The 26,288-nt window shown below is 37.3% G+C and overlaps 6 protein-coding genes across 9 annotated transcripts; 3 read left to right on the top strand and 3 right to left on the bottom strand.

Moving 5' to 3' along the window:
- Positions 1 to 25: 25 nt before the first annotated feature.
- On the top strand, positions 26 to 5,184 carry LOC9328421 (probable galacturonosyltransferase 6). Of its 3 annotated transcripts, none has more exons than XM_021012939.1 (9): positions 26 to 166; positions 2,059 to 2,093; positions 2,310 to 2,351; positions 2,444 to 2,543; positions 2,617 to 2,687; positions 2,950 to 3,221; positions 3,367 to 3,724; positions 3,851 to 4,372; positions 4,719 to 5,184. In XM_021012939.1, exons 1-9 carry the CDS (start codon positions 142 to 144, stop codon positions 4,992 to 4,994), a joined length of 1,701 nt encoding a protein of 566 aa, XP_020868598.1. In that variant the 5' UTR covers positions 26 to 141; the 3' UTR covers positions 4,995 to 5,184. The 3 variants fall into 3 exon arrangements, with proteins under 3 accessions (XP_020868598.1, XP_020868597.1, XP_020868596.1); XM_021012938.1 differs by lacking the exon at positions 26 to 166 and adding an exon at positions 1,405 to 1,873 and having other exon boundaries at positions 2,444 to 2,540; XM_021012937.1 differs by lacking the exon at positions 26 to 166 and adding an exon at positions 1,421 to 1,873.
- A 136-nt stretch (positions 5,185 to 5,320) lies between these two features.
- Positions 5,321 to 7,666, top strand: LOC9325682 (DNA-directed RNA polymerase III subunit RPC8). Its single transcript, XM_002889572.2, has 8 exons — positions 5,321 to 5,555; positions 5,820 to 5,933; positions 6,036 to 6,131; positions 6,472 to 6,559; positions 6,716 to 6,800; positions 6,933 to 7,002; positions 7,086 to 7,175; positions 7,378 to 7,666. Exons 2-8 carry the CDS (start codon positions 5,823 to 5,825, stop codon positions 7,450 to 7,452), a joined length of 615 nt encoding a protein of 204 aa, XP_002889618.1. The 5' UTR covers positions 5,321 to 5,555; positions 5,820 to 5,822; the 3' UTR covers positions 7,453 to 7,666.
- Positions 7,581 to 9,782, bottom strand: LOC9325683 (phospholipase A1-Igamma1, chloroplastic). The gene is made up of 2 exons (XM_021012941.1): positions 8,371 to 9,782; positions 7,581 to 7,908 (listed from the first exon to the last, which is right to left on the bottom strand). The coding sequence occupies exons 1-2, from the start codon at positions 9,756 to 9,758 to the stop codon at positions 7,659 to 7,661; spliced, it is 1,638 nt and encodes a 545-aa protein (XP_020868600.1). The 5' UTR covers positions 9,759 to 9,782; the 3' UTR covers positions 7,581 to 7,658.
- A 532-nt stretch (positions 9,783 to 10,314) lies between these two features.
- LOC9328422 (prolycopene isomerase, chloroplastic) lies at positions 10,315 to 13,660 on the bottom strand. 2 transcript variants are annotated; one of them, XM_002892314.2, is made up of 13 exons: positions 13,157 to 13,660; positions 12,845 to 13,051; positions 12,659 to 12,758; positions 12,448 to 12,530; positions 12,293 to 12,349; positions 12,063 to 12,215; positions 11,879 to 11,957; positions 11,645 to 11,793; positions 11,432 to 11,566; positions 11,204 to 11,317; positions 10,936 to 11,046; positions 10,731 to 10,839; positions 10,315 to 10,634 (listed from the first exon to the last, which is right to left on the bottom strand). In XM_002892314.2, the coding sequence occupies exons 1-13, from the start codon at positions 13,556 to 13,558 to the stop codon at positions 10,561 to 10,563; spliced, it is 1,773 nt and encodes a 590-aa protein (XP_002892360.1). In that variant the 5' UTR covers positions 13,559 to 13,660; the 3' UTR covers positions 10,315 to 10,560. The 2 variants fall into 2 exon arrangements, with proteins under 2 accessions (XP_002892360.1, XP_020868599.1); XM_021012940.1 differs by having other exon boundaries at positions 12,845 to 13,058; positions 13,157 to 13,652.
- A 4,085-nt stretch (positions 13,661 to 17,745) lies between these two features.
- LOC9325684 (monothiol glutaredoxin-S11) lies at positions 17,746 to 18,539 on the top strand. The gene has a single exon (XM_002889574.2). It carries the CDS (start codon positions 18,052 to 18,054, stop codon positions 18,349 to 18,351), a length of 300 nt encoding a protein of 99 aa, XP_002889620.1. The 5' UTR covers positions 17,746 to 18,051; the 3' UTR covers positions 18,352 to 18,539.
- A 17-nt stretch (positions 18,540 to 18,556) lies between these two features.
- LOC9325685 (probable LRR receptor-like serine/threonine-protein kinase At1g06840) lies at positions 18,557 to 24,404 on the bottom strand. Its single transcript, XM_021012934.1, has 20 exons — positions 23,957 to 24,404; positions 23,662 to 23,812; positions 23,506 to 23,577; positions 23,336 to 23,407; positions 23,108 to 23,251; positions 22,921 to 22,992; positions 22,729 to 22,800; positions 22,539 to 22,613; positions 22,186 to 22,254; positions 22,016 to 22,084; positions 21,811 to 21,882; positions 21,606 to 21,692; positions 21,427 to 21,495; positions 20,719 to 21,227; positions 20,335 to 20,493; positions 19,929 to 20,212; positions 19,786 to 19,837; positions 19,390 to 19,640; positions 19,178 to 19,312; positions 18,557 to 19,103 (listed from the first exon to the last, which is right to left on the bottom strand). Exons 1-20 carry the CDS (start codon positions 24,060 to 24,062, stop codon positions 18,762 to 18,764), a joined length of 2,862 nt encoding a protein of 953 aa, XP_020868593.1. The 5' UTR covers positions 24,063 to 24,404; the 3' UTR covers positions 18,557 to 18,761.
- Between the last annotated feature and the right edge of the window lie 1,884 nt (positions 24,405 to 26,288).

Raw genomic sequence — 26,288 nt, forward strand, 5'->3', positions numbered from 1 at the left:
TTATTTACTATCCTCATGTTTTGAAAAACAAACGTTGGTGAACTCTTCATCTTAGAATCAGATGGCGGTAAAAATGATTTGTACAGCAATAATACAAAATGGATTTGGCTTACATTAATTGATGAATACAGAATATGCAACATGCGGATCCGATCAACGGCCAGAGGTAAAAGACTCTTGTATTGGGTACGAGACATCTCTAGATAACATCGGATTAGAGGTTTTTTTTTTTCCCGAAGGGCCTGTAGCAGGCTTATTAAAGCATGAAAGTAAGGTTTCATTCCATATATATATATTTTTTTGAAACAGAGGTTTCATTCAATATTGACACCTTGATTTCAATTGTTTTTTCTATCATTGCGTAAATTCATACTTTTTAGTGCTTTTGACCGACTTCAAGAGTTAAATTTTTCGGCAGCAATTTGATAATATAATGAAAAATACATCAACTAGCGTTTTTGATAATTCAAGCATTGCTCAGTCATATTACGTATCTTTATATGATACTGTCATTATTTACTAAATCAAAATAAAATGAAAAGACCCGTCGTTCCAATATCGAATTAAGCAAATTGCCAACGTCTTCTCTAAACAAACAACCCCCCCCCCCCTCCCCCCCAAATTTAATCTGACTTAGCCAAAAAAAATTTCAATAACTCAAAATAAATCTGAAATCTATGAACGGATCTAGACTAATTTTTGGTAGATGTGCAACCCACAAATAAATTCTTTCTATTCGAATATTCCAATAGACTATAAACATAGATTTATATCCATGTGGATGTCAAAAAAAATGTGTTAGAATTTCGTTTAGCAGATGAATCGAATTTGAAGCGTATTGGCACTCCAAACCTATCTCTTTACCACTCGACCACAATCTCTGAATCCATAATCAATGTTAACCCCCGTTGGACCTAGTAAAACATTTACAGGACAAACTTTTTAAAAGAAACCTTAACCAATAACAGCTAACATTTTTGTTGAAAAATAATGAACAGAATCGGCAAAAGTCATTTTTCGTTATATTATTTATTTCCCATAATAAAAAAACAACTATTTATGCCCTAATTTGTTTTGGCCGACATGCTAGATATATTTTTTCATAACATGCTAATTTTCCATTGATGTGAGACTGAAGTTCCTTTCTTGTCTTCTATGAGGAGGAGAAAAAACTCCATCCACGTGGCTTTTTATGACTGGTGATTGATAAAAGTTCCGAAAGAAGACTGATCATATTAAATAACTTACAGCTTCATCAACGGCATAATCACATGTCTTCACATGTACACCTGCCCGCACCTGATCCGCATCACTGCGTCCTTCACACACACCCTAAATTAACATTTGACATGTCAACACGAACACCCAAGAAACTTATATAAACAAATTAATTCGATTCGACCTATATTAATATAGTTTGATAGACCTAAAACAAATTAAACAATGATTATATCTGTTAATTAAAAAATATATAAGTGAGCACAACCCCCCGATGATGCATGAAGAAGCTCTGAATCTAAAACTTGTCTCTTCCGACCCCAAACCCAGAAATTGAAGCGAAGAATAGAATCTCCCACTAGAGGAAAGCAATCCCAGAAACCCTAAGTTCTTCATCGTTTCGTTCATTTGCTTGTTGATCAAGCAGGAAATCTCCGAGATTTGTGAGTCTCTTTGTGGACGTTGCTACTTCTTCCTGGAGAACGAGATAGGAATAGTTCTCGAGGAAGATAGATTCGGGAGAGAATTTTTGATTGTATATTCATGAAACAAATTCGTCGATGGCAGAGGATTTTGATCCTCTCTCTGCTATCGATATCTGTCTTCGCTCCTCTTATTTTCGTCTCGAATCGGCTTAAGAGCATCACTCCCGTTGGTCAGCTTCGTTTTCTCTCCTCCTTAGTTTCATTTCATTGCACTGGACGATCGTGTGGAAATGGCTTTGATTTTTGATTGATTCTGATGAAAATGGTTTGCTTTTGTTAGATGTTGTCTTTAGTCTTGGGATTTTTTCATCTGAGATTTGTTTTAATTTTCCTTTGCGGATTGTTTTTCTGGCAGGTCGTAGGGAATTCATTGAAGAGTTATCCAAAACTGTAAGTGTGGTTTCAATCTCTATACTCCTCTGTCATGACAAAGATAGTAAAATCCAGATGTTTGGATAGAAATTCCTTAATCCGATTAGATAATCTTCAGCATGCTGTTTGATTTGTGCCAACTTTTCAGATCTTAGTCTTGTTTTATTATCGTCTTCTATGCTTTATATTTCTCGAGCGATTCACTGTAGCTCACATGCTACCATTATTCTGCAGAGATTCAGGACAAATGACCTTAGACTTAGCGCTATTGAACATGTAAGTTGGAAGTTACTAGTCCCTCTTAAGTCATCTCCTTAAACCCTTTTGACCATTCATTTAGTTGAAGTTGTTTTCCTCTGTGAATTTAGGAGGATGGAGAAGGCTTGAAGGGGCCAAGGCTCATGCTCTTCAAGGATGGGGACTTTAATTCTCTAGTACGGGAGAATTCGTCTGATCAAAGTGATGGTGGTGGGATCATGTTTTCAATCTTGCATTGTTTTAACTCCTCATATTTCTTATCTGTACTAATCATTGGTTGCAGGTAATAATCACAAAAACAGGGAAGAACAAGTGATAGATTCACAGAAGATGACAGTTAGCTCTGATGAAAAGGTGTGTATATATAAATTCAACCAATTTGAAGATAACTTTAACTTGATTAGTCAAGCTGATATAAAGTAACATGAACTTGATGATTGCTCAGGGTATGAAATAACTCCGATATTGAATCCTAGAATCAGATTACAAGACATTGTGGTCCATGTTGATTAGTTGATCTTAGGAATAGAAAAGCCAAGTTTCACTTTCCATCAAATTATTAAGATCAGATGTTTCAAGATTACAATTTTTTTTTTTTTTTTCTTGTGTGTGTCAGGGTCAAATTCTACCAACAGTCAACCAACTTGCTAATAAAACGGATTTCAAGCCCCCTTTATCTAAGGGTGAAAAGAACACAAGGGTTCAGCCCAATAGAGCAACAGATGTGAAAATAAAGGAGATCAGAGACAAAATTATTCAAGCTAAAGCCTACCTGAATTTCGCTCCACCTGGAAGTAACTCTCAAATTGTGAGGGAGTTGAGAGGTCGGACGAAAGAGCTGGAACGGTCTGTTGGGGATGCAACAAAGGATAAGGACTTATCAAAGGGGTAAGCACAACTGCTTGATTTAAAAGGAGAGGATACCATAATTGCATTCAGAAACTTCCTGTTACAACTACAACCTTTTAGTGCCAAAAATCGCGCTGTTTAAGAATATTCTTTAAGTAACCTCTGGCATGATTGTTTCTTTCAGCGCTCTTCGCAGGGTGAAGCCCATGGAAAATGTGTTATACAAGGCTAGTCGTGTCTTCAACAATTGCCCTGCCATTGCTACCAAACTCCGTGCCATGAATTATAACACAGAAGAACAGGTTCAGGCGCAGAAAAATCAAGCAGCATATCTAATGCAGCTTGCAGCAAGGACCACCCCAAAAGGGCTTCACTGTCTCTCAATGCGGCTGACATCAGAATACTTTTCACTGGATCCTGAAAAAAGGCAGATGCCTAACCAGCAAAATTATTATGACCCTAATTTTAACCATTATGTTGTCTTCTCTGACAATGTTTTGGCTTCTTCAGTCGTTGTTAACTCTACGATATCTTCTTCAAAGGTATCATGCATTTCTTTTTACAAATTTCTACTTGGTTATCATATGTTACGTTTCAAGTGTCTTACACTATACTGTCTCATTTACTTCAGCCACTTTTTTAATCTGACTTCTGATTGCTGCTTGCAGGAGCCGGAAAGAATAGTCTTCCATGTCGTGACTGATTCACTTAATTACCCAGCAATCTCAATGTGGTTTCTGCTAAATATTCAAAGTAGGGCTACCATCCAAATCCTCAACATTGATGATATGGATGTCCTACCTCCAGATTATGATCAATTGCTGATGAAGCAAAACTCTAATGACCCAAGATTCATTTCTCCCCTCAATCACGCACGCTTCTATCTGCCGGATATATTCCCGGGTTTGAACAAGATCGTACTCTTTGACCATGATGTAGTAGTTCAAAGAGATTTAAGTAGACTGTGGAGTATTGATATGAAAGGAAAGGTGGTTGGAGCTGTAGAGACTTGTCTTGAAGGTGAATCTTCATTTCGATCAATGAGCACATTTATTAATTTCTCAGACACATGGGTCGCTGGGAAATTTAGTCCTAGAGCTTGCACATGGGCGTTCGGGATGAATCTTATTGATCTCGAAGAATGGAGAATACGGAAGTTGACTTCTACATACATAAAATACTTCAACCTGGTACGCTATACACACACACACACTCTACTGCACTTGCTCTCCCTTCCATATTCAAAGTTTTCAAATGGGTTCTTAGATTTGTTTATTCGACATAATATATGAAAAAGGTTGTAATAACTATTGGGTTTTAGGTTGGCTGTCTGGGGGATGAAAGGTTTAGAATTAAGAACTCAAATAACATTGCTATAACTAGCAAACGAACATAAGCAAGCTAGTAGTAAGATCATCTCCTAGAAGAAGAGTGGTTACAAGCAACAACATATCTTTTCTATGTATATACACATTAGCATTTGTGTGTAATGGACGTTAACCTAACAAGGGTTTTGGGGATTTAATTTTTTGGCAGGGAACAAAGAGACCATTGTGGAAAGCTGGGAGCTTACCAATAGGTTGGTTGACTTTCTATAGGCAAACATTAGCATTGGACAAGAGATGGCATGTGATGGGGCTAGGTCGCGAATCAGGAGTCAAAGCGGTTGACATCGAACAAGCGGCGGTTATACACTACGATGGAGTTATGAAGCCGTGGTTGGACATTGGAAAAGAGAATTACAAACGTTACTGGAACATTCACGTCCCTTACTATCACACCTACTTGCAACAGTGCAATCTTCAAGCTTGATACGGAAAAAAACAAATTCAGACAACTTAGGTTCAGTTTAGATTATTTTTGTTAAACAAGCTACTCAAGCATGGTATCAAATGTCAATTAGCTTCATTCTTTAACCCACCCTCAGTGTAAATCTTGGTTCTTCCTTTTTCGTACTTTTCATCAGAGCTTAATACATATTACTTCGACTTTAGTTACAGCATCAGATTGTTTTCTTACTTTTTGAGAAAATTACGTTATTTCCCAATTTCCATTTTTTGGCCACCGGAATGAGTGAAAAGAGTGCGGTTTTCTTTTCGGTTCGGTTCGGTTTATAACCATAACGATTTTTCAGTTCTGACTTTAATAACTAAACACTAAAATTGTTCTTCTTCTTCTTCCGTATCTTCCTCACTCGATTCACTAAACCCTAAAACCGTTCTTCTTCTTCTTCTTCGTCCGCATTTTCCTCACTCGATTCTTGGGCTCTCTCTTCTTCCAATCTATACTCAACTTTTCACTTTTCCGTCTAATCATTGTCTTCATCACCATCTCTCGGAGTTCCTCGAGCCGATCTTGTCTTCAGTGGTTTAGGTGTTGCCCGATTTTAGATTTTTTTTTTCTTCTCCTATAGTTATGATAATGGCAGATTTGTGTACGCTCTCGGCATATGCTTAATCTTGAGGATTTGACTTTTACTACGGATTTAATGAATTTTGAGATATGAATTTTGGAACTTTTGATGATACACACCCAGAATGCTCCTAATTTTCTGTTCGTTTTTCGAATTCTACTTGTCTGATTGTTTGTTTCTATGCATCTGACTTGTGAATTTTAAACTTTTGAACAAATTTCCAGAAAATGTTTTATCTTAGCGAGCTTGAACATTCACTAAGAGTGCCTCCGCATCTACTTAACCTCCCTCTCGAAGATGCCATTAAGTCAGTGCTTCAAAATGTCTTCTTGGACAAGGTTTGCTCATTGCCTTTTTCTTTTACTTTTATTTTATCCATTGTCTGCTTGTTTATATACACACCTGGCTAATTTTATCAATGTGGATTTTTGATATGTAAGGTTTTAGCAGATTTGGGGCTTTGCGTATCTGTTTACGACATTAAATCAATAGAAGGAGGCTTTGTTTTACCCGGTGATGGTGCTGCGACATATAAGGTATATCCAAATTACTCATCTGTCTTCTTTTTATCAGTTGAACATGGTTTTTATCAAGTTTATGTCCTCCCTATGTCACTGTTAGTGGCATCATTGTTGACCTATCACCGTGTATTGCAATTTCTGCACTGTATTAAGTTGACTCATCATCATCTTACTAGAGTTTCAAATGTTCCCCTAAGAATTTACTTCTGTGGACTCAGTTATCTGCAGTCTAACTTTCACTGCATGATTCTTCATCACAAACTTTCACTGTATGGTTTTGGTAAAGATATTTATTTTCAGAAGTTTTTATCATGCCTTGATTCAATATCTCATGTTGTGTTGTTAATACTTGTAGGTAGGTTTTAGAATTGTTGTGTTCCGTCCATTTGTTGGTGAGGTCATAGCTGCAAAGTTCAAAGAATCTGACTCCAATGGCTTGCGCTGTGAGTACTTTGTTTTACTATTCCCTGAAGAATTCCAATGTTATGCACTGTCTACATCCTGTTATTCTAGTACATTGTTAGCATGTTAGCTTAATACTTTGAAATCATGGATATTGTTATTCATTTACATGATTACGATACCTCTATACTTGGCAGTAACACTTGGATTTTTTGACGATATTTATGTGCCTGCTCCACTTATGCCGAAACCCAACCGCTGTGAGCCTGACCCGTATAATAGGTAAGGAAAATGTGTCCTGCAGTTTATGAAATAATATCAGCTCTCCAACTATGAGTAGGAGATTGTACGAACATCTGTATGTATCATTTGATCACAAAGTTTTTTTTTTTTTTTTTTTTGTTTTGTCAACAGGAAGCAAATGATATGGGTGTGGGAATATGGAGAACCGTTAGAAGACTTCATAATCGACGATTCCTGTCAGGTTAACTTTTGGTTCCTTAATGTCTCTTTAAGCATTATTTTCTGAATGTGGTCTGTTTTATAACGAGACATTGTAAATGGCAGATCAAATTTCGAGTAGAGAGCATCAGCTATCCATCAGTTCCAACTGAGCGAGCAGAGGACGCGAAGCCTTTTGCTCCAATGGTGGTCACTGTAAGTTGTTAATTCATCGAACTCATCCTCTAAAAAAATTCCACTTGTGTATGCATAATAAACAAGGCTAGTTAGGTTAGATAAGCCTCTTGATTCCCTCCTCTCTTCTAGATACTAAACTTTTCTTTTGAGACACCATGATTTTTTGTTTTGGTTTTCCCATTTCGGTCCAGTGATCAATCAACTTTTGTGAAATGTGCAGGGGAATATGGATGAGGATGGTTTGGGGCCTGTTTCTTGGTGGGATTCTTATGAACAGATTGATCAAGAAGAGTGAGAGACTGAGACTTAGTCTACCCATACTCGGATGGAATCATAACCGGATGATGATCAAGCCAGTTTTGATGAAAACTAAAAATAGCTTTCAAACTACTTTTTTTTTTTTTTTTAATCCTAGCATAGGTATGTAGGAACGCATATTCTTGTTTCTCTGTAATGTAAAAAAGCAATGACACAAATTAGGAAGATAAAAAAAGACATTAATTACAAGAGTTGTGATGGATGGTGGAGTTGGGTGAGAAGTTGAAGTATGTCAGGAGCATGATGATCATCTGCACGGATGCGATCTGGTTGAATCCAACGGCCGTCAGTGTTCCTGACCATCCCTTTGTTTGCGTCTTGGCGCCAATAGGGAGGGACCATGAAATGGTCTTTCAAAAAATCAGATGCTTTGTTCACTAAAGCTGGATCTCTCCCACTTGATAACACAAATCTCTGCCCTTTCCCATGATACCTGTATTTTAAATCAATAATACACTCTCATCAAATTGACTTTCTCCATATATAAAGACCCCATGAATAGTGTATAAGCTAGTAGTAGTTCTGTAGTTGTATCGTTTTCCAGATTCATCACCTCATATTAATATTTTTATGCTCTTAACGACAAAAATGATCTAGAAATAGCAACCAAAGTTGACACGAAAGATAAATTATTTGGTCTTAGTGGTTTCAATAATTAATTCTCTCCAAACTAGCCACAGAAAGAAGTGCCACGTAAATCAGATTAAATGACCACATTAATGAATGAAGCAATATTTACCGATTTTTTTATAAAAATCGGTATTAATACTAAAGAGTGATGTTGGAAAATGGTCTTTTGACTTGTCTAAAGATTAGCTGGAAACTTTGTGTTCATACTAGTCATATTTTCTTCACATGACTTTTTAAGTAAAAAAAGATAAAAAAAATGACTGACCCGTCAAGGAGATGGAGGAGAGCTTCCAAGTTATGAGCAGTTGAAAGATCAACGGTGGGCTTAAGGAACGGCGACTTCTGATGATCCAACGGCAGCATTTCCCCCACGTGGCTGTAGCACCACGGCAATCCTCCCGCCAATTTCATTAGCGCCTGTGGCGCACGCTCGTTCAGAAACAGTCCCGGCGACTTTGCCACGACGTCATGCTCATTCACCACCCTCAACACCTTCACTCCCAATTCCTCAATCCTCTCCTTGAATCGTATGTTCCCAACGCGCGGTCCTCCGTACGTGAACGCCGTCACCGGAATCACTTTTCCTTTCCTAGTTCTGTTCAGACCCATCTCCGCCACGTCGTACGCGCTTAGTACCGCCAACGCACCACCGAGACTGTGTCCCGTCACAGTGATGCTCAGTTCTTCTCCTTCCTCGTCGCCATACCTTTCCACCAGCCGCTTCACTTCCGTCAGAACTTGCTCACGCGCCGAGAATTTTGAGAAATTGCAGCACGTGTCTTTGTCCGTGTAGAGATCCAGAAACCCGGATTCGGCTTTAACGGCCGGGTCGGGACACCGGAATCCGTTTCCGGATACCGGTTTGAGGAAATCCTTGAGATCCGCTATCCACTCGAGCCGCGTGACGGTCCCTCTCCATGCGATCGCGATGTCTCGCCGTCCTAAACGGCAGCGCGTGGCTTCGTCGTCGTCGGAAACCGCCACGTAACCTATCCAATTGGCGTTCTTGCTCCACACCTTGGACCATCTCGATTTCGAGAAGAAGTTAGGGAGATTGATGTTCGACGTCGCGTAGAGATAACGCGCCACCTCGTAGCCGGAATCGATTATCCCGAGCGAATCGAACAGGTGACGGCGCGTGAATCTGCAGCTCCCACAGTACCTTGAGAATGGATCGAAATCGAAGGCGTCGTAACAGGCCTGGGCCATTTCTCCGTACCGGATCAGTTCGGATCTCAGAACCGGGTCCATAGGATCCATTAACCCGGCCCAATCATCTTCCCCTTGGATCTTCCGCCACGTGTCTCTCAACCTCTTGGATTCTTTAGCTTCTCTATCCCGTCGGCGGATGTCCTCCGCCGTCGTCAGCCCATAGCTTTCTGGCTCGAGCCTTGTAGATATTGAAGCCTCCTCGTCCGTTGTGGACATAGCCCTTGCCGGCGATGCTCTCGTCGGAAAAGTGATAAGAGTAGAGTGTGAAAAGTGTGGTTTGAGGGAAAGAGAGTACTGAGTCCTTTGGTTGATCATATGAGGAAGACGAAGGTGAAAGTTGTGGGAGGGAATGGTCGCCATTGTTGAAAGCTTGATGAGTTTCAAAGTCGTAACGAAATTTATTGCACTCTTGTATAAAATAAAATAATGCTCATGCTGCATGCGTATATATCATTTTCAAATGTGAAAATAAGATGTTGAACTTAACATACAATAATTTAAGTGCTATAAAAAAAATAAAAAAATAAATAAAGATACAATAATTTGCTGGTTCACAATCACAATCACATCAGATATTATTATTAAACCAAGAAAACATAATAATAAAAGAAGAAAGTGACCTCATATGTGGAATAGAATGAGAATGAGATTGATAGAAGATCTTAAGATACTTGCAAGTACTCCATTTTTTAGGAAATGGATTGTTTTAAGTTAATCCATCACCGTATTTGGGGACAATTTCTAACCGCCAAAAAATCATGAAATGGTGGCTACCAATCGGACCCGATTATACAAACACCTTTAGCATATGGATCACTCTTTTGCCTCCAACCAATCTCACCTTTAGGCTTTAGCACAATGATCACTCATTTGCCTCCAACTAATCTCAAGTGCATCAGCTTTTGTGGTCTCTGAATAATTCTAGAAGTGAGCACGTTCTCAGTTGAGAATATTTGGCAACCTCATTACGGATTAATTACTAGGCCGAGTAGTTGAATTGACTGTAGGTGGGTTTCTTATTGTATAGCTTGGCCCACCAAAAACCATGGGTCTATTATTCTTAAAACCAGTAGAACAAATCAAATGGTCCAAAAGCATGTCTATGTGCAGAAAAGGTTGGTCTCATTATATCATTTTGTTCATAGTAGAGCTGTTATTAGACTTGGGAACATTTCCGTTGATCTTCTTGTGATCTCTCTCTCTTTTCAGTCTAGCTTTTTCAGGACAACTATCATCACTAGAGTTATGCGAGTGTCCTTAGCCAACCAAGTAAACCAAGAAGGCCTACATCAAGTACCCGTGATTTCTTCTCAAGCCCTAATAATCAAAACACGAAAGTGATTGCTTCTTATGCTCATAGTAATCAACCATTCTACGTATTTAACATATTGCAAAAATATGGCTTTTTCTCACCAATATCAGCAGCTACCCGATGAGCACACATCACTCCTGAGAAAGCCACAGCTATAACTCCCTGACCAGGAAAGCAACTATCCCCCACGCAGTATAGACCATCTATAGCCTATTATTAGTCAAACCATTCTTTCATTAGCAAAACCATTCACCAGAAAAACTAACCAAACCTGACGTTATCTATCTATATCTTTCTTTAGCTTACTGTTGTATTGAACGGCATCCCTAATAAACCTTTTGGGGTTCCTCTAGGCATTGGCCCATAAGTTCCCTTATCCCTCGCAAGAAATCGTCTGTGTGTTCTTGGTGTTCCCACCTGCCTCAAAAAACTTTTAGATATACAGGCTAAACACCAAAATAAAACATAGGCTTGTCTGGGCTTCAGATACAGATTTCTCATATCATGCAGACCTACTATCACAATTTCTACAATGTGCATGGAAAATTGTAGGGGAATAAAGAACAAGCCTAACCTCCTTGAACGTAATAGATGAACTGAGCCCTGGAAACAGTTTTTTCTCTAGTCTCTGGATTATTCTAGCTGCCACATCTTCCTTTTTCGCCTCATACTCTTTTGGAGGGAGTCCCTAGTACCAAAATATGGACGAATTGATAAACAAAGATGAGCAAATCAATAATAAACCAGGACAAGAGGATAATTCTACAGCTAAGGAAAATAGCAATAAAATTAGTAGCCTTACCTCCCAATCCTCGATGGACGAAGTTGTAAATATGTGAAGTATATGTCGACCATTTGGAGCCAAAGATGGATCAAGAATGGTTGGAATGCTGAGGAATATACTGCCATAAGGCTCCTCCAGATTCTTCCAATCGTCCTACAGAAAAAAGGAAAGTCGCTATTCAATAACTGTAAACCTGGGAAAGGAGTAGATCTTAGTAAGAGACTACCAGACCTCGAGCACAAAATGATGGCAATCTGTATCTGGAGGGAGAACCTCTGCTTTAACACCCATGTGAATCGAAAGAAAGGATGGAGCCTTGACGTAGACTTTCTGGAAATTTTCTTCTTCTTTAGGAAGCTTTTCTCCTTTTAACAGCTTCCCTACAGCACAGTAATACAATTGTTAAGTATACTTACAAAACAAGACACCAATTCGACAGTTACATAAGTCATTGTTTTCTCTTACCAAACGTATCCCATCTTGTAGCATTTGAAATTATCGTTTTAGCGAAAAATTCTCTTCCATCTGCTAGCCTTACACCAACCTGAAGTTTTCAGGTCCAGAAAATAAAACGATTTTCATAACCAAAAAGGAATTCGAAGGGTCAATGAAAAAATAAAACTTTAACAAGACTCATACAGAAACTTACTGCCTTTCCATCATCAAGTATTATACTTTTTACATTAGCCTTGTAGAGTATTTCACTGCCTTGATCAACAAGTCCTTCTGCCAAAGACTTGGCAATTCCACCAACTCCACCAACTGGGTAGTTAATTCCTCCATAGTGCCTGTCACATAAAACCTGTCCTTGAACATATAAGAAAAAATAACAGGAAGGAAAACACGAGTAGACACCAAATGCAAAAACAAGAATCCTACCATACTTGCATTGATCATTGGCGTCTGCAAAGCATTGACTGTGCTCACGATGAAACACTGCAGGCAAATATGAAGGGTGATAACCATGCTACATTCTGGCTATAAAACTGGGTGAAGAAAATTGCACAAGTTAAGAAAAAAATGTATTTTCTCACCTCTGCATCAATGAAAGACAATAATTGAGGATCCTTTATGTACTTGCGAGCTATGGCCCCAGCATTTTGGGGCAAGTAATAAGCTATACAGCACAGAGAATAACATAACAAGATTCATGTCACTATGCAGGACGTATATACACTCAATATCTACGCACACATCAAACATGGTTTAGGAGTCCAAATTCTATTCAGAAGATTAAATGAATACCGAGTGTCAAGCATTCAAGCGGCTTCTGAAAGAACTGTCCAAAAAGGTAGATAGGCTCTTCTAGAGACTTTAGTTCCAGAGAGTTCAATGAGTTGAAGATCTGTTCCAACCAAAGCAAGAAGTTGTAACATAAAAATACATATATCACTGACACTCGTAAAAAGTTGAAAATAAATCACATCAGACCTTCCAGCAGACGCCATAGAATGCGAGGATCCCTTCCTTTTCGTGAGGAAACTTGCTCGTAAGCTCAGCGATGAAATCATCGTATTCTCTATGAATCCGAACAGAAAGATTATTGGGGAGATGGAAATAGACAGTGGTAGGATCAGGTATAACCTCCATCTTACGACCAACTGCCTTCAATGCCTGAGTTATCAAGTTTAGGTTCCCCTGTTCTCTTCAAATTAAGCCATTATTACTTCAACTTAGGACCAAACAAGTGCGAAATTTTTGAATAAGATGATGAAGAAGAGATTGGTAAAGAAACAAACAAACCTTATCACTGAAACCAAACATGACAGAGGAGCCAACATCAAAAGTATAACCATCTCTTTCGTAATAACCAGAGCTCCCACCAGGAATCAAATACTTCTCAAGAACCAAAACCCTAGCTTCTTTAACAGCTAGCTGAGTCGCAGCAACCAATCCACCAATCCCAGAACCGATAACAATGGCGTCGTACACACTTGTTTCATCTCTCCTGGTCCCCTCTACGGTACCAACCACACTTGAAGAAACGGATTTCACTGTAACCACAGGGGGCTTAATGTTCTTCCGATTCTCTAAAATTCGACCATTAAACCCTAAATTCCAAGTACCCAGCTTGTAATTCGAGGTAATCAACGCGGAGAACAAACAACTACCACACTTTACGGGATTTTGAAAACACAAATTCATGGTTGGCCGACACTATCCTTGGATACTTGGATATTCCCAAAACCAATCAATTTATGAAGAATCGACAGCAAAATCAAATTACCTACCAACCATCATCGGCTAGTTTAGGCTAAGGGTTTTTATCCGAATTTGGAGATTTAATTCATCAAAACAGTATGTATATAATCAAATTTGGTTATAAATCCAAAACTCAAAAATGAAAATAATTATTTTAATAAGAGTTAATCAGAAATTTAAGTGTTAGATTTTTGGGTCATTTGCAAGAATAACACTTTTCTACTAAAATATTAAGAATATAGCACATATCAATTAAGTAAATAACATCAAGGGTATGGAAAATGACCAATGGTGGTGATGGTAATTTCGGCGATGGTGGTTCCGGCGCTATTCCGGCGGCGGAGGTCCCGGTCCGGCGATGGTGGTGGTTCCGGCGACGGAGGTTCGGCGGTGGTGGTTCCGGCGACGGAGTTCTGGCAGTGGTGGTTCCGGAGACAAAGCTCCGACGGTGGTGGTGCCGACGACGAAAGTCCGGCGGTGGTGATTCCGGCGACGGAGCTCTGGCGATGGTGGTTCCGGCGCCGGAAGACCGGCAGTGGTGGTTCCGGCGACGGAGGTCCGGCGGTGGTTCTGGGCTGGGGTGGTGGTGATGAGTAGTGATGGTGGTGAGGACATAATTGTATTATTATACTTTATACAGCCAATATCATTGTATTTTTTTGTATAGGTTAGTTTCTTAATTTATATTTTTTTGTTGGTTATAGATCCAAATTTTCCTAGATTTTATTAATGTGAAAATATATCAAATTCTTATAACACCAACTGAAGGACCAAATAAAAGTTTTAGGGATAAAATGAAGTTCCATTTAAAATTTGAAAAAACAAACAAACACATAAAAAACTTTTTAAAAACATGAATACTAGATCTACATAAGGATGTGAAAAAAAGGTAAATTATTAGAATTTATAACAACAAATGTGGGATCCAAAATCCGGTTAGTTTTCGTATCATTGTATAAATTTAGTATCCAAAATAATAAAATTAAAAAAAAAAACAAACAAACAAAAAAAAAAACTTTTTAAAAATCCGAATTAAAAACTTGAATAATAAATCTACATAACAATATGAAAACAAGTTGAATTATTGGAATCTCTAACGACTAATGCGGGATCCAAAATCCGGTTAGTTTTCGTATCATTGTATAAATTTAGTATCCAAAATAATAAAATTAAAAAAAAAACAAATAAACAAAAAAAAGCTTTTTAAAAATCCGAATTGAAACTTGAATACTAAATCTACATAACAATATGAAAACAAGTTGAATTATTGGAATCTCTAACGACTAATGCGGGATCCAAAATCCGGTTAGTTTTCATATCATTGTGTAAATTTAGTATCCAAAATAATAAAATTAAAAAAAAAACAAATAAACAAAAAAAAGCTTTTTAAAAATCCGAATTAAAAACTTGAATACTAAATCTACATAACGATGTGAAAAAAGTTGAATTAGTGGAATCTCTAACGATAAATACGGGATCCAAAATCCGATTAATTTTTGGGAGACTCACAAAAATGCCCCTTTTTCAATACCCCTTTTCAAAAATACCCTATTTGGCTGTCCATTTTTAAAAATACCCCTTTTTATGTACAAAATGACTAAATTACCCTTCTTTTAATAAAAGATATTACAAATATATAAGGAAATATAACAAAATTAGGTCCACAAAATACAAAATATTTTTTGGCGGGAAAAGTGATCCCTCAATTTTTCCCGCCAAAACACTTGTAAAAACTTGTAAAACCTTTAAAATACCTTATAAAATTTTCCCGTAAAATTATTTCCCGCCAAAAAAGTTTTTTTGCGGGAAAAGTGATTCCGTAATTTTTTTGGCGTTAAATTTTTGGCGGGAAAAATTTACAAGGTATTTTAAAGGTTTTTTACAGGGTATTTATAAGGTTTTACAATGTATTTTAAAAGGTTTTACAACGTATTTATAAGGTATTTATAAGATATTATAAGATTTTATAAGCTATTTTATAAGGTTTTACAAGTTATAAGATTTTACAAGTTTTTTATAAGGTTTTACAAGTTTTTTACAAGTTATAAATTCCTTATAAAACTTTATAAGTACCTTGTAAAACCTTTTAAAATACATTGTAAAACCTTACAAAACACTTGTAAATACTTCGTAAAACCTTTAAAATACCTTGTAAATTTTTTCCGCCAAAAATTTTCCCGCCAAAAAAATTTCGCCAAAAAATTTGCGGAATCACTTTTCCCGCAAAAAAAATTTTTTGGCGGGAAAATTTTTTGGCGGGAAAAATTTTTACGGGAAAATTTTACAAGGTTTTTTACAAGTGTTTTGGCGGGAAAATTGCGGGATCACTTTTTCCGCCAAAAAATATTTTGTATTTTGTGGACCTAATTTTGTTTCAAATAAGGGTAAAATGGTCATTAAAAATTAAAAGAGGGCAAACTTAAAAATGGACTCTCAAAGGGGGCATTTCTGAAAAGGGGTATTGAAAAAGGGGCATTTTTAACAATTTCTCTTAATTTTTATATCATGATGTAAATTTAGTATTAAAAAAAAAACTAAAATAATAAAGACGAAAAAAAGTATTACCTGGTTGGACATGGGTAGCAAATAAGGCCCATAAAAGAAAGCCCATTTCCAAGAGCAGAAGTGAGCCCACCGTTTGCCTCGTGACATCATCCATCATCTTCCATGAAACACACTGAGATTTTTTCTCTTCTGGTTTTTATTTGATCTTGTTCACCCTCTCAGCAGTGCCGGCTCAACATTTTTATGGGCCCTAGGGCAAAAAAAAATTTTGGACTCTTAAAAAGTTTTTTTAATGTTTTTTTGCTGTAAAAAAATTTTCTATGCTATTTTTGTTAAAAATATTAATTACTAATATTAAAAAAATAAAATAAAAATTTTATAGACCTTTCTAAATTTTATTTTTATGTTATAATCTAATTTTTTAATATTTTTTAAAAAATATTATAGAAAATAGACACCTTAATTATTGGACTACGGAATTGGACCCCTGGCCGTCGCACCGCCCGCCCACCCATCTGAGCCGGCACTGCCTCTCCGTCGCATGCATTGCTGATTCCCTTTGTGTAGTCTCTAATTTAAAGCCACTGAAAACTTCTTAATCTGCTCCTCGCTTTCTCTGGCCCCGATCTCTTCTTATCTTCTTTTTACATCCCGAGTACAACCGTTTCAACGCCGAAAGAATCGTCACAACCTCGCGAGTGGACTCGGTGAGTCCAATTTGAAACAAACACACATTCGAGACCGAGTGAAACCGATTCTACCCAACGGAAACGTATTCGTCGGTCGGTGTGCCATTATTTTTTTGATTATGATTTTGAAGAATGAGAATTATGATTTCTCAAAGAAGAAGAAGAGAGCAATATTTATAAGCAGAGGATATGACATTGTCTCAAAAAAAGAAGGAAATTCCTTTCAAACAAAAAAAGGAAAGTTGGTTGCTGCATAAAAAAAGGAAACTGATCATAAGGGTTAGAAATAAGTTACCGTTACTGTTTTTGTTTTTACTGCATAACAATTTATGACTCACTTGCGTTTGCTTGATTATACTACAGTTTGTTCTGTTGTGCTCTGTTTTTTTCGCTAGCCAAAATAGAAGACGAGTAAGAAGAATGACAACTATACCCCTCAAAGTCATCGCGTTGTATTGTATATACCCCCTCTTTGATTCTCATCATATCTCTATGGCACGAAAAACGATTGACAAGCTCGATCCAATGTTATGGTGAATCTAATTCTCTTCTCCATTATCCGCTCTTCTTCTTCTACTTCATTGCCTCGGTTATTTTGGTCTCATATGATTCTTTGATCATCATTATGTTCTGTGTATACTAACTACTACACAAGTACTAGCTTTGATTTAAAAATTAAAACCATAAGCTGAACAAAAGAAACATTGCGGCAAGATTTGTTAAGGATACAAAAATGGGTTGAAAAATGTGAGCCTTTTTGCCTTTAAGAGACCCAACCAAGTCGGAATAGCTATGAAAAGTTGAATGCAAGTTGGTTTTCTTGTTTGGTCCACCAAGATTCCATATGTCCAATATTCATGGAATCTGCAGAATATATCAAATGGTCCAAAAGCATGAAGCATCTATCTATTTATATTCAACGTCGAATAGACTCTCTTTTTAGCAACTTGTAGGAGGATCGTTGAGACCGCATCTTTGTATCTAAGAGAAAATAAATGGAATGATCATTTATATTCTTGGTCCTTACAATCAAAAAGGTAAAGGCTGCCGAAGAAAAGGTTCGGTCTCGTCGAATCATCTTGTTCATTTATATTAAAGTCGGACTTGGGAACATTTTCAACAATCTTCTTGTGATCTCTGTATGTGGATTCTGATTCTTCATTCGTGTTATAAATAGCCTGCAACTCTAGCTACTCCTTTCAATCCATATACTTCTTCTTCTTCTTCACCTTATTCAAGAAAATGGACAAAGTTATGAGAATGTCGTCCGAAAAAGGGGTGGTTATATTTAGCAAGAGCTCTTGTTGTTTGTCCTATGCGGTTCAAGTTCTCTTCCAAGATCTTGGGGTTAACCCTAAGATCCACGAGATTGATAAGGACCCCGAATGCCGAGAGATAGAGAAGGCACTAATGAGGCTAGGGTGTTCAAAACCGGTCCCAGCCGTCTTCATTGGTGGCAAGCTCGTTGGTTCGACAAACGAAGTAATGTCGATGCACTTAAGCAGCTCACTTGTTCCCCTAGTGAAGCCATATCTATGTTAAACAACAAACAAAGAAGGTGTTTATATATGAAATTAATTAGCTATGGATATGTCATTCAATAAGGAAGAAAATTGAGCCAAATCTTTGTAATGTGTTTTTTGGTATTATTATTGATTGTGTAACTTGGGAAAGTGCGTATAATTGTAAGATTGTTATATTGATTCGAAGGTAAAAACATTTTATGCTAATTGTAATGTGTTCTTGATTCGTATGCAAACTCCAGTATGATCCAAGTCAAAAACACATAAGAAGCAGAACAGCTACATAACTCACAAAGGCAGACATATTAAATTGTCTGCAACATATACTACTGTTACATCGCTTACAATCATTTTTCCTGTACAAGGAAAGAACAACAACAAAATCACACTGAATACTCAAACAAACAGTGTATGATTCGAAGAAAGTTGCTATCTAGGTGCAACGGAGGGAGCAATTCCACTGACAAGGTCAGAGCCGGAGACATCCATCGATGTATAAGGATGCTTCATGATTGAAGAATTCGATGACGATGATGGATGAGTCATTGTCTCAGACAGATCCGCTGTTTTGGCTACATGAGATTCCGGCATCAGTTCCCATATGATTTCCAGTTCTCTTACAACTTCCGCCATTGAAGGCCTCGCATCTGTCTCCTCTCTGCAGCATCGCAGCGCTAAAGTTGCAAACTTTTCAAGGCATTCGTCTGGAACTGAGCTCATTCTCTTATCCACGGCGGATAATATTGAACCAGACTCGTAAGCAATGTTGATCTGACAGAAACACAAACAATTATATATAACGCCTAAAAGGAAAACACACGCTGTTAGTATCTACTCAGAATTACCTCTCGAACAATGTTCTTGCCATGTGTGATTGGCTGCATTCCAGTCAAGAGCTCTAAGAACACTACGCCTAGACTATATACATCGCTTTTGTCCGTCAATTGATGAGTCAAGAAATATTCCGGGTCAAGGTAACCCTGCAAGTCGAAAAATAACTCTCAGTCATGAGTTTGAGAAAAAAAATTACAGAAGCAACGCAGGAATGAGATCTTACCGGAGTCCCTTTTACAACAGTAGACACGTGATGAGGTGAGATGCCTTCCATGTCAGGTACTGGGGCAAGTCTTGAGAGTCCAAAATCTGCAACCTTTGCGGTGAATCTGGAGTCCAACAATATGTTGCTTGCTTTGATATCGCGATGGAATATCGGGGGATTAGCTTCCGTGTGTAAATACAAGATTCCCTTGGCTGAACCTAAAGCAATTCGTAGTCTCATCGCAAAGTCTAGAGGCTCTTTTAATTTAACTGCCAAACACACAAATTTGTATGTAAATTGTTATTCATGAGAAATAGAGCCGAAATTAACTGTGAACATCGGTGGGTAGTCTTTCCTGATTCACATAGAGAACAAGCAGCACTATAGATGACTCAGTGAAGAGGCAAAACATACCAGAAATGTTGTCTCGCAAAGTACCATTTTCCATGTACTCATACACCAGCATCTGCACGCTTGACAATACAAGCAATAAGAGATATATATATATATATAAAGGTTTTGGTCATCAACCAGAAGAGGAATTTGGACAAAAGTACCTGTTCGCCTTCTTCATCACAGAATCCAAGCAACGAAACAAGGTTTCTGTGATGCAATCTCGATAACAATTCAATTTCAGTTAGGAACTCTTTCTCACCCTGCAATGATCCCTCTTGTGCTCTTTTAATTGCCACAACCGTTCCACTCCCAAGGGTACCTTTGTAGACCTTTCCATAACCCCCTTGCCCAATTTGAGTGGAACTATTAAAATTGTCTGTAGCCAGAGCCAACTCAGCATAAGTGAAGCTCTTCACACCTTCGATTTTCAAAGAAGCTTTGGAAGCTGCACATGGATGAATCAAACTTGTAACACCAAAAACCAAAAAAATATGACCACTACCAATACACAATTCCGATAAATAATTTACTCAGAGCACAAATTGGCATCCACAAGAAAATGCTTACATCGCTTTCTTCTAGCAACCGCATTGTATCCTCTCATACGTTTTCTCATAATGATAAGGGCAATGATAGCAGTTAGCGTAACTGCAGCTGCAACAGAACCAAGAACTATTCCCGCAACTGCACCCTTACTTAAACCAGATGGTGAAGCTGAAGGAAACACTGAACATAAAAAGCATGACAGTCAAAACAATGCCCATGTATGCAAAAGTTTTATCGCTTAGTAAGAACATAAAGGTAAGACAGGATCTATTGTTATCAGGGACGCTGATAAACAAATGACGCTGTTATGTTTAATGTAGCAGAAAGACGTCAGCTCGTTTACTTGTATTTTAACCAAGATCTGTTTTGAAATAAATATGAGAGGACGAATATTCTGCCACTAACCATCTCTGTAGACATCTAACAATGTGAAATTCATAAGCTCATAAGGACCAAACAGATCTTCGTCTCGGATATTCCATCCAGTGAACATGCCCCTTATTCGCCGAACCTCGCTACGATTGAATATGAAAGAATTGTTGGCATTTGAACCAAAAACAGGAAAGAACTTCAAATACATTCGAAGTCTAGGTCCTTTTTGCCACTGGAATGAGTCAAGGCGCAGCTGATACAGATTCAAACTAAGACCAGAGGTGATGTATTCCTCAAATTCGGATCTATAAGGAACAAAATCCGAGAAACCAGGACTTTTCAACCGATATCCAACAAGCAGGGGAGCAGCACAAAAGCACCGTCTAAGAGGTTCTGGTGAAAATTCATAAGGGGGTGGGCAGTCAGAACAAGTTGTAGTATAAGAATTGGTTGAACCCTGTCCCTGATTAATGTCTTCCTCAGTTATAGGTCCACACAATCGCAGCAGATTTCCATCTGAGCATAACGGATTCCCCTGAAGCCTGAAATAACAAACGATGTCAAATGATACCTGAAAAATGGACACTAATCTAAGGGAAGGAGTTTATCACATTTCAGAATGAGAAAACAAGATCCAAAAAGCAGTTATATACATCATTGAGTAGCTAGAATGATATGCAAAGCAAAAATAAGTACGTATGGGTAGCTAATAAATAGAAATAGGAAAGCGCAGAAGCAAACCAGACGGTCACATTTGGGCGGAGATCGGATCTGCCAGAGATATTTGAAAACCTATTGTTCCGCAGATCCCTGAAACAACATAAAGGAACTGACCGTTGTCAGGATATACTATAAAGAAATTTGGAACATGCTGCTAGGTCAAAGGAAAGGAGATATGATTGTTTTTGTAACAGTCATACACAATAATACTCTCGGTTGAATTCAGCTCTCTTTCCTGCCATATTCTAGAGGGAATGGAACCACTCAGAGCATTGTTTGCAAGCGACCTGCCATGTTAGGTAGACACAACAAAACAAACAATCAGTCATCTTCATATCCAAGATAGAACAAACAACAGCATCTCAGAAACCAAAAAACCTCACTACACCAATCAAACACACTTACAACTTTTGAAGCCGAGGAAGGCCTGAGAAATTTGTTGGAATGGTTCCAGTTAGACTGTTGCTGGATAGATCGCTGCAGTATTTTCATCAGAAGATATCAAAGTTAAAAAGCACTTCATTTCCAACCCTAAAAAGAGAATAATAATCACAGTACATAGCCCGAATTAAATCAAAGGCCAGAATTATGAAAAGAGCTAAAACTTTACATGGTTGTGATATTATCAGAAAGCTTCCCTGTAGGTATAGATCCATTTAACTGATTTTGACTTAGGTCCCTGGAATTCATGTCGAACAACCAGAAATAGATGAGGTTAATTCGCCAAGACAGTTGCACGACTATATAAGGAAGCGTCTAGATATGTTATCTAAGACTTACAAATAACCAAGGTTCGGTATACTGCTAAGATCAGGCACTGGCCCTTGCAAGCTGCAGTTCCTAAGACTCCTGCCCGTGGACATAAGACAAATATGCATAGGTTAGCATAGCATACACATGTATCTTATGCCCAAAAAGATCGAGAAAAAACAGAAAATAGACTACCAGTATCTCTACATTTAGAGTGAACTATCCTAATTAGCTCAAATATGGCTGATTATCATTCCCACAGGTAAAATTCAAACCCAATGCATGACTCTCATATTAAATTGTTGAATGCATTAACAGTAGATGACAGCCCTTCCAGCCTCACACTTCAGTGTCTTCAGATACATTATGAAACTATCACTTACATCTTCAAAAGTTTAGACATGTTTCCATAAGATTGTGGAATCGTAGTCCCATCAAAGTGATTGTTATCTAATTGTCTGCCAAAATAAACACGAGGAAAAAGGTCAAAAAAGAAAAGAAGAAACACATAGATCGCCAGTCCATATGGTGCCAGGACCAGGGAAATCAACAGAAACTGTGACATAAACTTACAGGATAAGCAAATGTGGCATGTTTGATAACTCAGGGGGTAGATAGCCTGATAAATTGTTGTTGTCAAGAAGGCTGTCAAAAAAAAAAAAGTAATGTTCATAAACATTAATCAGGTCAAGATAACTGATTTAAGGTGCAAAAGATAACATTTAAAAGTAAGAGCATTTAAGCCTGCCACTGCTACCAACTCACATGTGAACAATTGATGGTAGGCTTCCAATCTCTGGTGGTATCTGCCCGCTAATTGAATTATTGTTCATGTGACTGGAGAAAAGATAAGATGGACAAAAAATAAATAAATGTAACATACTCAAAGGGAGAAAGAATCACCATAAGCAAAACAACCGTGTCGAACTCGACACCAGATTAAAGAACTCACAAATGCTTCGTTTTGTTTAAGTTTGCAAACGATTTGGGAAGTGGTCCTGATATACGGTTTTCATCAATCTGTATTCTGTCCAAGTTTGGAAGAAACCCAAGCTCCTCAGGTAAGTTTCCAATTAATAGATTTCCATTCAAGAGCCTGGAAAAGTGTAGTGGTAGATCAAGTTAGCAGCCAAGACTAACAAATAAGGCAGGGAAGAAAACAAGAAACTCGTGGACTTACAAGAGTTCTAAGGACTTGATATTCCCAATTTCCTTTGGTATACTTCCGGTGATCTTGTTCCACATGAAACTCCTGGCATTAGAGTAGAAGTTGTACAATACACAAAGAAAGTTATTCACCATTTGGTATGACAAAACAGATCAAGCAACATATCGTGTTAAAACACGTACAGGATAGTAAGACGAGTCAACCGGCCAAGATCCGGAGACAAGTTCCCTGAGAGATTCATACTGAACAATTGCCTACAAGTAAAAACAAAGCTAACTCAAACAATTCTCAAGGAAGACGTACAAAAAAAAAAACAGAAAGAGTGAAGAAGACGATACAATTCGCTGACATGAAGATAACCGTCATCAAGAGTGGAATTGAAGCAGACAACACCAGTCCAATTCGAATTGCACGGGTCTCCATGCTTCCAATTTCTCAATCTATGAACAGGATCGTTCAAACTTTCTTTGATCACTCGCAAAGCCCTCACTGACTCCAAAAAAAAAAACATCAACGATCAGTACCAAATCAGCGAAAGCAAAGAAAACCCATTGTCACAGACACAAATTGTCTGAAGATCTAAAACCAAAGACAAAGCCTTTTAACAACAACAACAACAAGAAAAAAAAAAACCTTCAACGGGATTGGTGATGTCGTCTTGAGCAAAAGTAGAAGATGAGCAACAGAAGAGGAAAAAGAAGAGCAAAGGTAGGAGACGAGAGACATGGGTCGAAAACATATCGAGAGAGGAAACAGAGGAGACCCAAGAAGAAACGAAATCGAGAGAGAAAGTTAAAAGGAAAAGGCCATGACCAAGTAAGAAACTGAAGACAAAGTAAGAGGGAAGTGGTTGATGTTGGGTGGGAGCATTGAAGAGTGATAATACGACATTTTCTTAAGTTTGACTATTTCAGGTAATGGATGAGACCGACGGAGGAACGTCAGCAAAAGTTTCCGTTTCGCCGCCGCCATAACTTCACCTTCTTCTTCCGTCAAAACCATTACACTTGCTATTTTTCTTCCTTTGTTTAATGATTCCTTGTGTGACCTGTCCTTGACCTTTTTGTCGTTTTTTATTTCTTTTTAATGACAGTAGGTAAATCTGCCGAGTGCGATGAATTTACAAATATTGTCAATAGAGTTAGTTACCTTTTTATCCCACCTTGTATTCTATTTTTTTTTTTTTATGTATAACTAAAAAACGCATATACCATATGGGTATATTGAAACATTTCATATATATGGCACTCTGGTCATATATATCGATCTCTATGTGCATTTTGGTCCCCACGATACTAAAGTCACGAAGTTTTCCTAACGACTTTTATTGGAAAATGGTGTTGATTATCAACTAATTTGTACAAGTGTGATTAAATAGTCCTAGCCATTATGTTTAGTATGAATGTATGATTATGACTAAGATTCAAACTTTGAAAGCAAATAATAATCACACAGGCGGAAGAAAGAAAAAAAAGTTAGGGACACAAAAATCGCAGAGAAACTAAACAAGGAAAAAAAATAGCCGGAATAAATTACTTAAATAAGAAATACAATGGGCACTATTAAAAAGCCTACACATTATTCTGTTTAGAGAAGAACTTTCCTACACAATCTCTATACTATTAAAAGAGAAGTACAAATGAAAATGTGTCTGTTTAGAGAAGAACATTCCTACACAATCTCTATACTATTAAAAGAGAAGTACAAATGAAAATGTGTCGGATTAAAATAAAAAAATAGCAGAGAAACTAAACAAGGAAAAAAAAACAGCTGGAATAAATTACTTAAATAAGAAATACAATGGGTACTATTAAAGTTCGTACAGAACCGCTTCATATCACTTATGTAAACAACATTCCTCAGGAATGGCTCTTTTGAGCTCTAATTAATTTTGGATGACAAAAAAAAAAAATGGGTACTATTAAAAAGCCTACACATTATTCTGTTTAGAGAACTTTCCTACACAATTTGGTTTTAAAAAAACAAACATTATGTGACAGTAAGTCTACAATATACATATATAATTTGTGGGTTTCCTCTCTCTGTGGATTATCTCTAAATCTTAAGTATGTTTATAAATAATACTCCCTCCGTTTCATAATATAAGTCGTTTTGGAAAAAAAAATTTGTTTCACAATATAAGTCGTTTTCAAATTCCTATGCAAATTATATATTATTTTAATATGATATAATTATTTATATTATGCAATCTCTGTTATGATTGGATGAACTTTTTAAAAGTAGATCTTCTTAATCTGTGTGCTTAAAGCTAAAACGACTTATATTATGAAACGGAGGGAGTAGTACTATAATTAAACAAAACAAAAAGCAAAGGAAACTTTAGCTGGTAATAAGTAAGCATCATTAGGTATTAAGTGCTATAGGGTCAAGGTTATTAAATGATGCCGGTCCACTTCTGGCGTTTTAGAGACTTAACTAAAAACAAAAAACTTATTAAAAGCAATCAATGTTCTTTTTTGACCGGTAAATAAAGTGATGCCCAATTGCCAAATTAAAAGAAGGCCCAAAACCCTCCTCACGAATTACCAAAACGAACCTACGTGAGCATTAGACGCTCAAAGATTTCTTAAAACAAAGGAATACCTACCTGTGTTTTATGGGCCTGATAACTAAGACCCACATTCTACACTTCTTCCAACATTGAAGCTTCCTAAAGAATCTTTATTTGTTGATCGTCAAACGATAAGTTTCTTCACTAATTGAATTTTTAATTGTTTTCCAATCCATCAAATTATCCCATATAACATTTTGTTTCATACAAAGAGTTTCTGCCTTGTTAAATTTTGTGACTCAAAGATACGAAAATCTTAAAGAGTCAGACGTGGGGAGATGTTATGCAAATAACAAGTGCTTAAAACTTGGATGAAGCAACTGCAAAAACTTCTACTTAAACCATTTTAAAACATAAAAGCGAATAATCAAATAGTCAATTAAAATACAAAGA

This window comes from Arabidopsis lyrata, assembly GCF_000004255.2.
Source record: "Arabidopsis lyrata subsp. lyrata unplaced genomic scaffold ARALYscaffold_1, whole genome shotgun sequence".
NCBI lineage: Eukaryota > Viridiplantae > Streptophyta > Magnoliopsida > Brassicales > Brassicaceae > Arabidopsis > Arabidopsis lyrata.

Bases quoted from the DNA above. Each gene is read 5' to 3' on its own strand.
- LOC9328421 (XM_021012937.1), top strand. From the start codon at position 1,762: ATGAAACAAATTCGTCGATGGCAGAGGATTTTGATCCTCTCTCTGCTA. The intron at 2,352-2,443 runs GTAAGTTGGAAG...CTGTGAATTTAG, and splicing joins GACTTAGCGCTATTGAACAT to GAGGATGGAGAAGGCTTGAA. The intron at 2,688-2,949 runs GTGTGTATATAT...TGTGTGTGTCAG, and splicing joins CAGTTAGCTCTGATGAAAAG to GGTCAAATTCTACCAACAGT.
- LOC9325682 (XM_002889572.2), top strand. From the start codon at position 5,823: ATGTTTTATCTTAGCGAGCTTGAACATTCACTAAGAGTGCCTCCGCAT. The intron at 5,934-6,035 runs GTTTGCTCATTG...TTGATATGTAAG, and splicing joins AAAATGTCTTCTTGGACAAG to GTTTTAGCAGATTTGGGGCT. The intron at 7,003-7,085 runs GTTAACTTTTGG...TGTAAATGGCAG, and splicing joins TAATCGACGATTCCTGTCAG to ATCAAATTTCGAGTAGAGAG.
- LOC9325683 (XM_021012941.1), bottom strand. From the start codon at position 9,758: ATGCAGCATGAGCATTATTTTATTTTATACAAGAGTGCAATAAATTTC. The intron at 7,909-8,370 runs GTCAGTCATTTT...TTTAAAATACAG, and splicing joins CTCCTCCATCTCCTTGACGG to GTATCATGGGAAAGGGCAGA.
- LOC9328422 (XM_002892314.2), bottom strand. From the start codon at position 13,558: ATGAATTTGTGTTTTCAAAATCCCGTAAAGTGTGGTAGTTGTTTGTTC. The intron at 12,216-12,292 runs GTAGGATTCTTG...GTTCAAGGACAG, and splicing joins CAATGATCAATGCAAGTATG to GTTTTATGTGACAGGCACTA. The intron at 11,567-11,644 runs GTCTGGTAGTCT...TTTTTTCTGTAG, and splicing joins GCCATCATTTTGTGCTCGAG to GACGATTGGAAGAATCTGGA.
- LOC9325684 (XM_002889574.2), top strand. From the start codon at position 18,052: ATGGACAAAGTTATGAGAATGTCGTCCGAAAAAGGGGTGGTTATATTT.
- LOC9325685 (XM_021012934.1), bottom strand. From the start codon at position 24,062: ATGTTTTCGACCCATGTCTCTCGTCTCCTACCTTTGCTCTTCTTTTTC. The intron at 22,801-22,920 runs GTGAGTTGGTAG...TTTTTTTGACAG, and splicing joins CTACCATCAATTGTTCACAT to CCTTCTTGACAACAACAATT. The intron at 19,641-19,785 runs GTATGTTTTGCC...TGTGTTTGGCAG, and splicing joins TTTGCGAGACAACATTTCTG to TTAAATTAAAAGAGCCTCTA.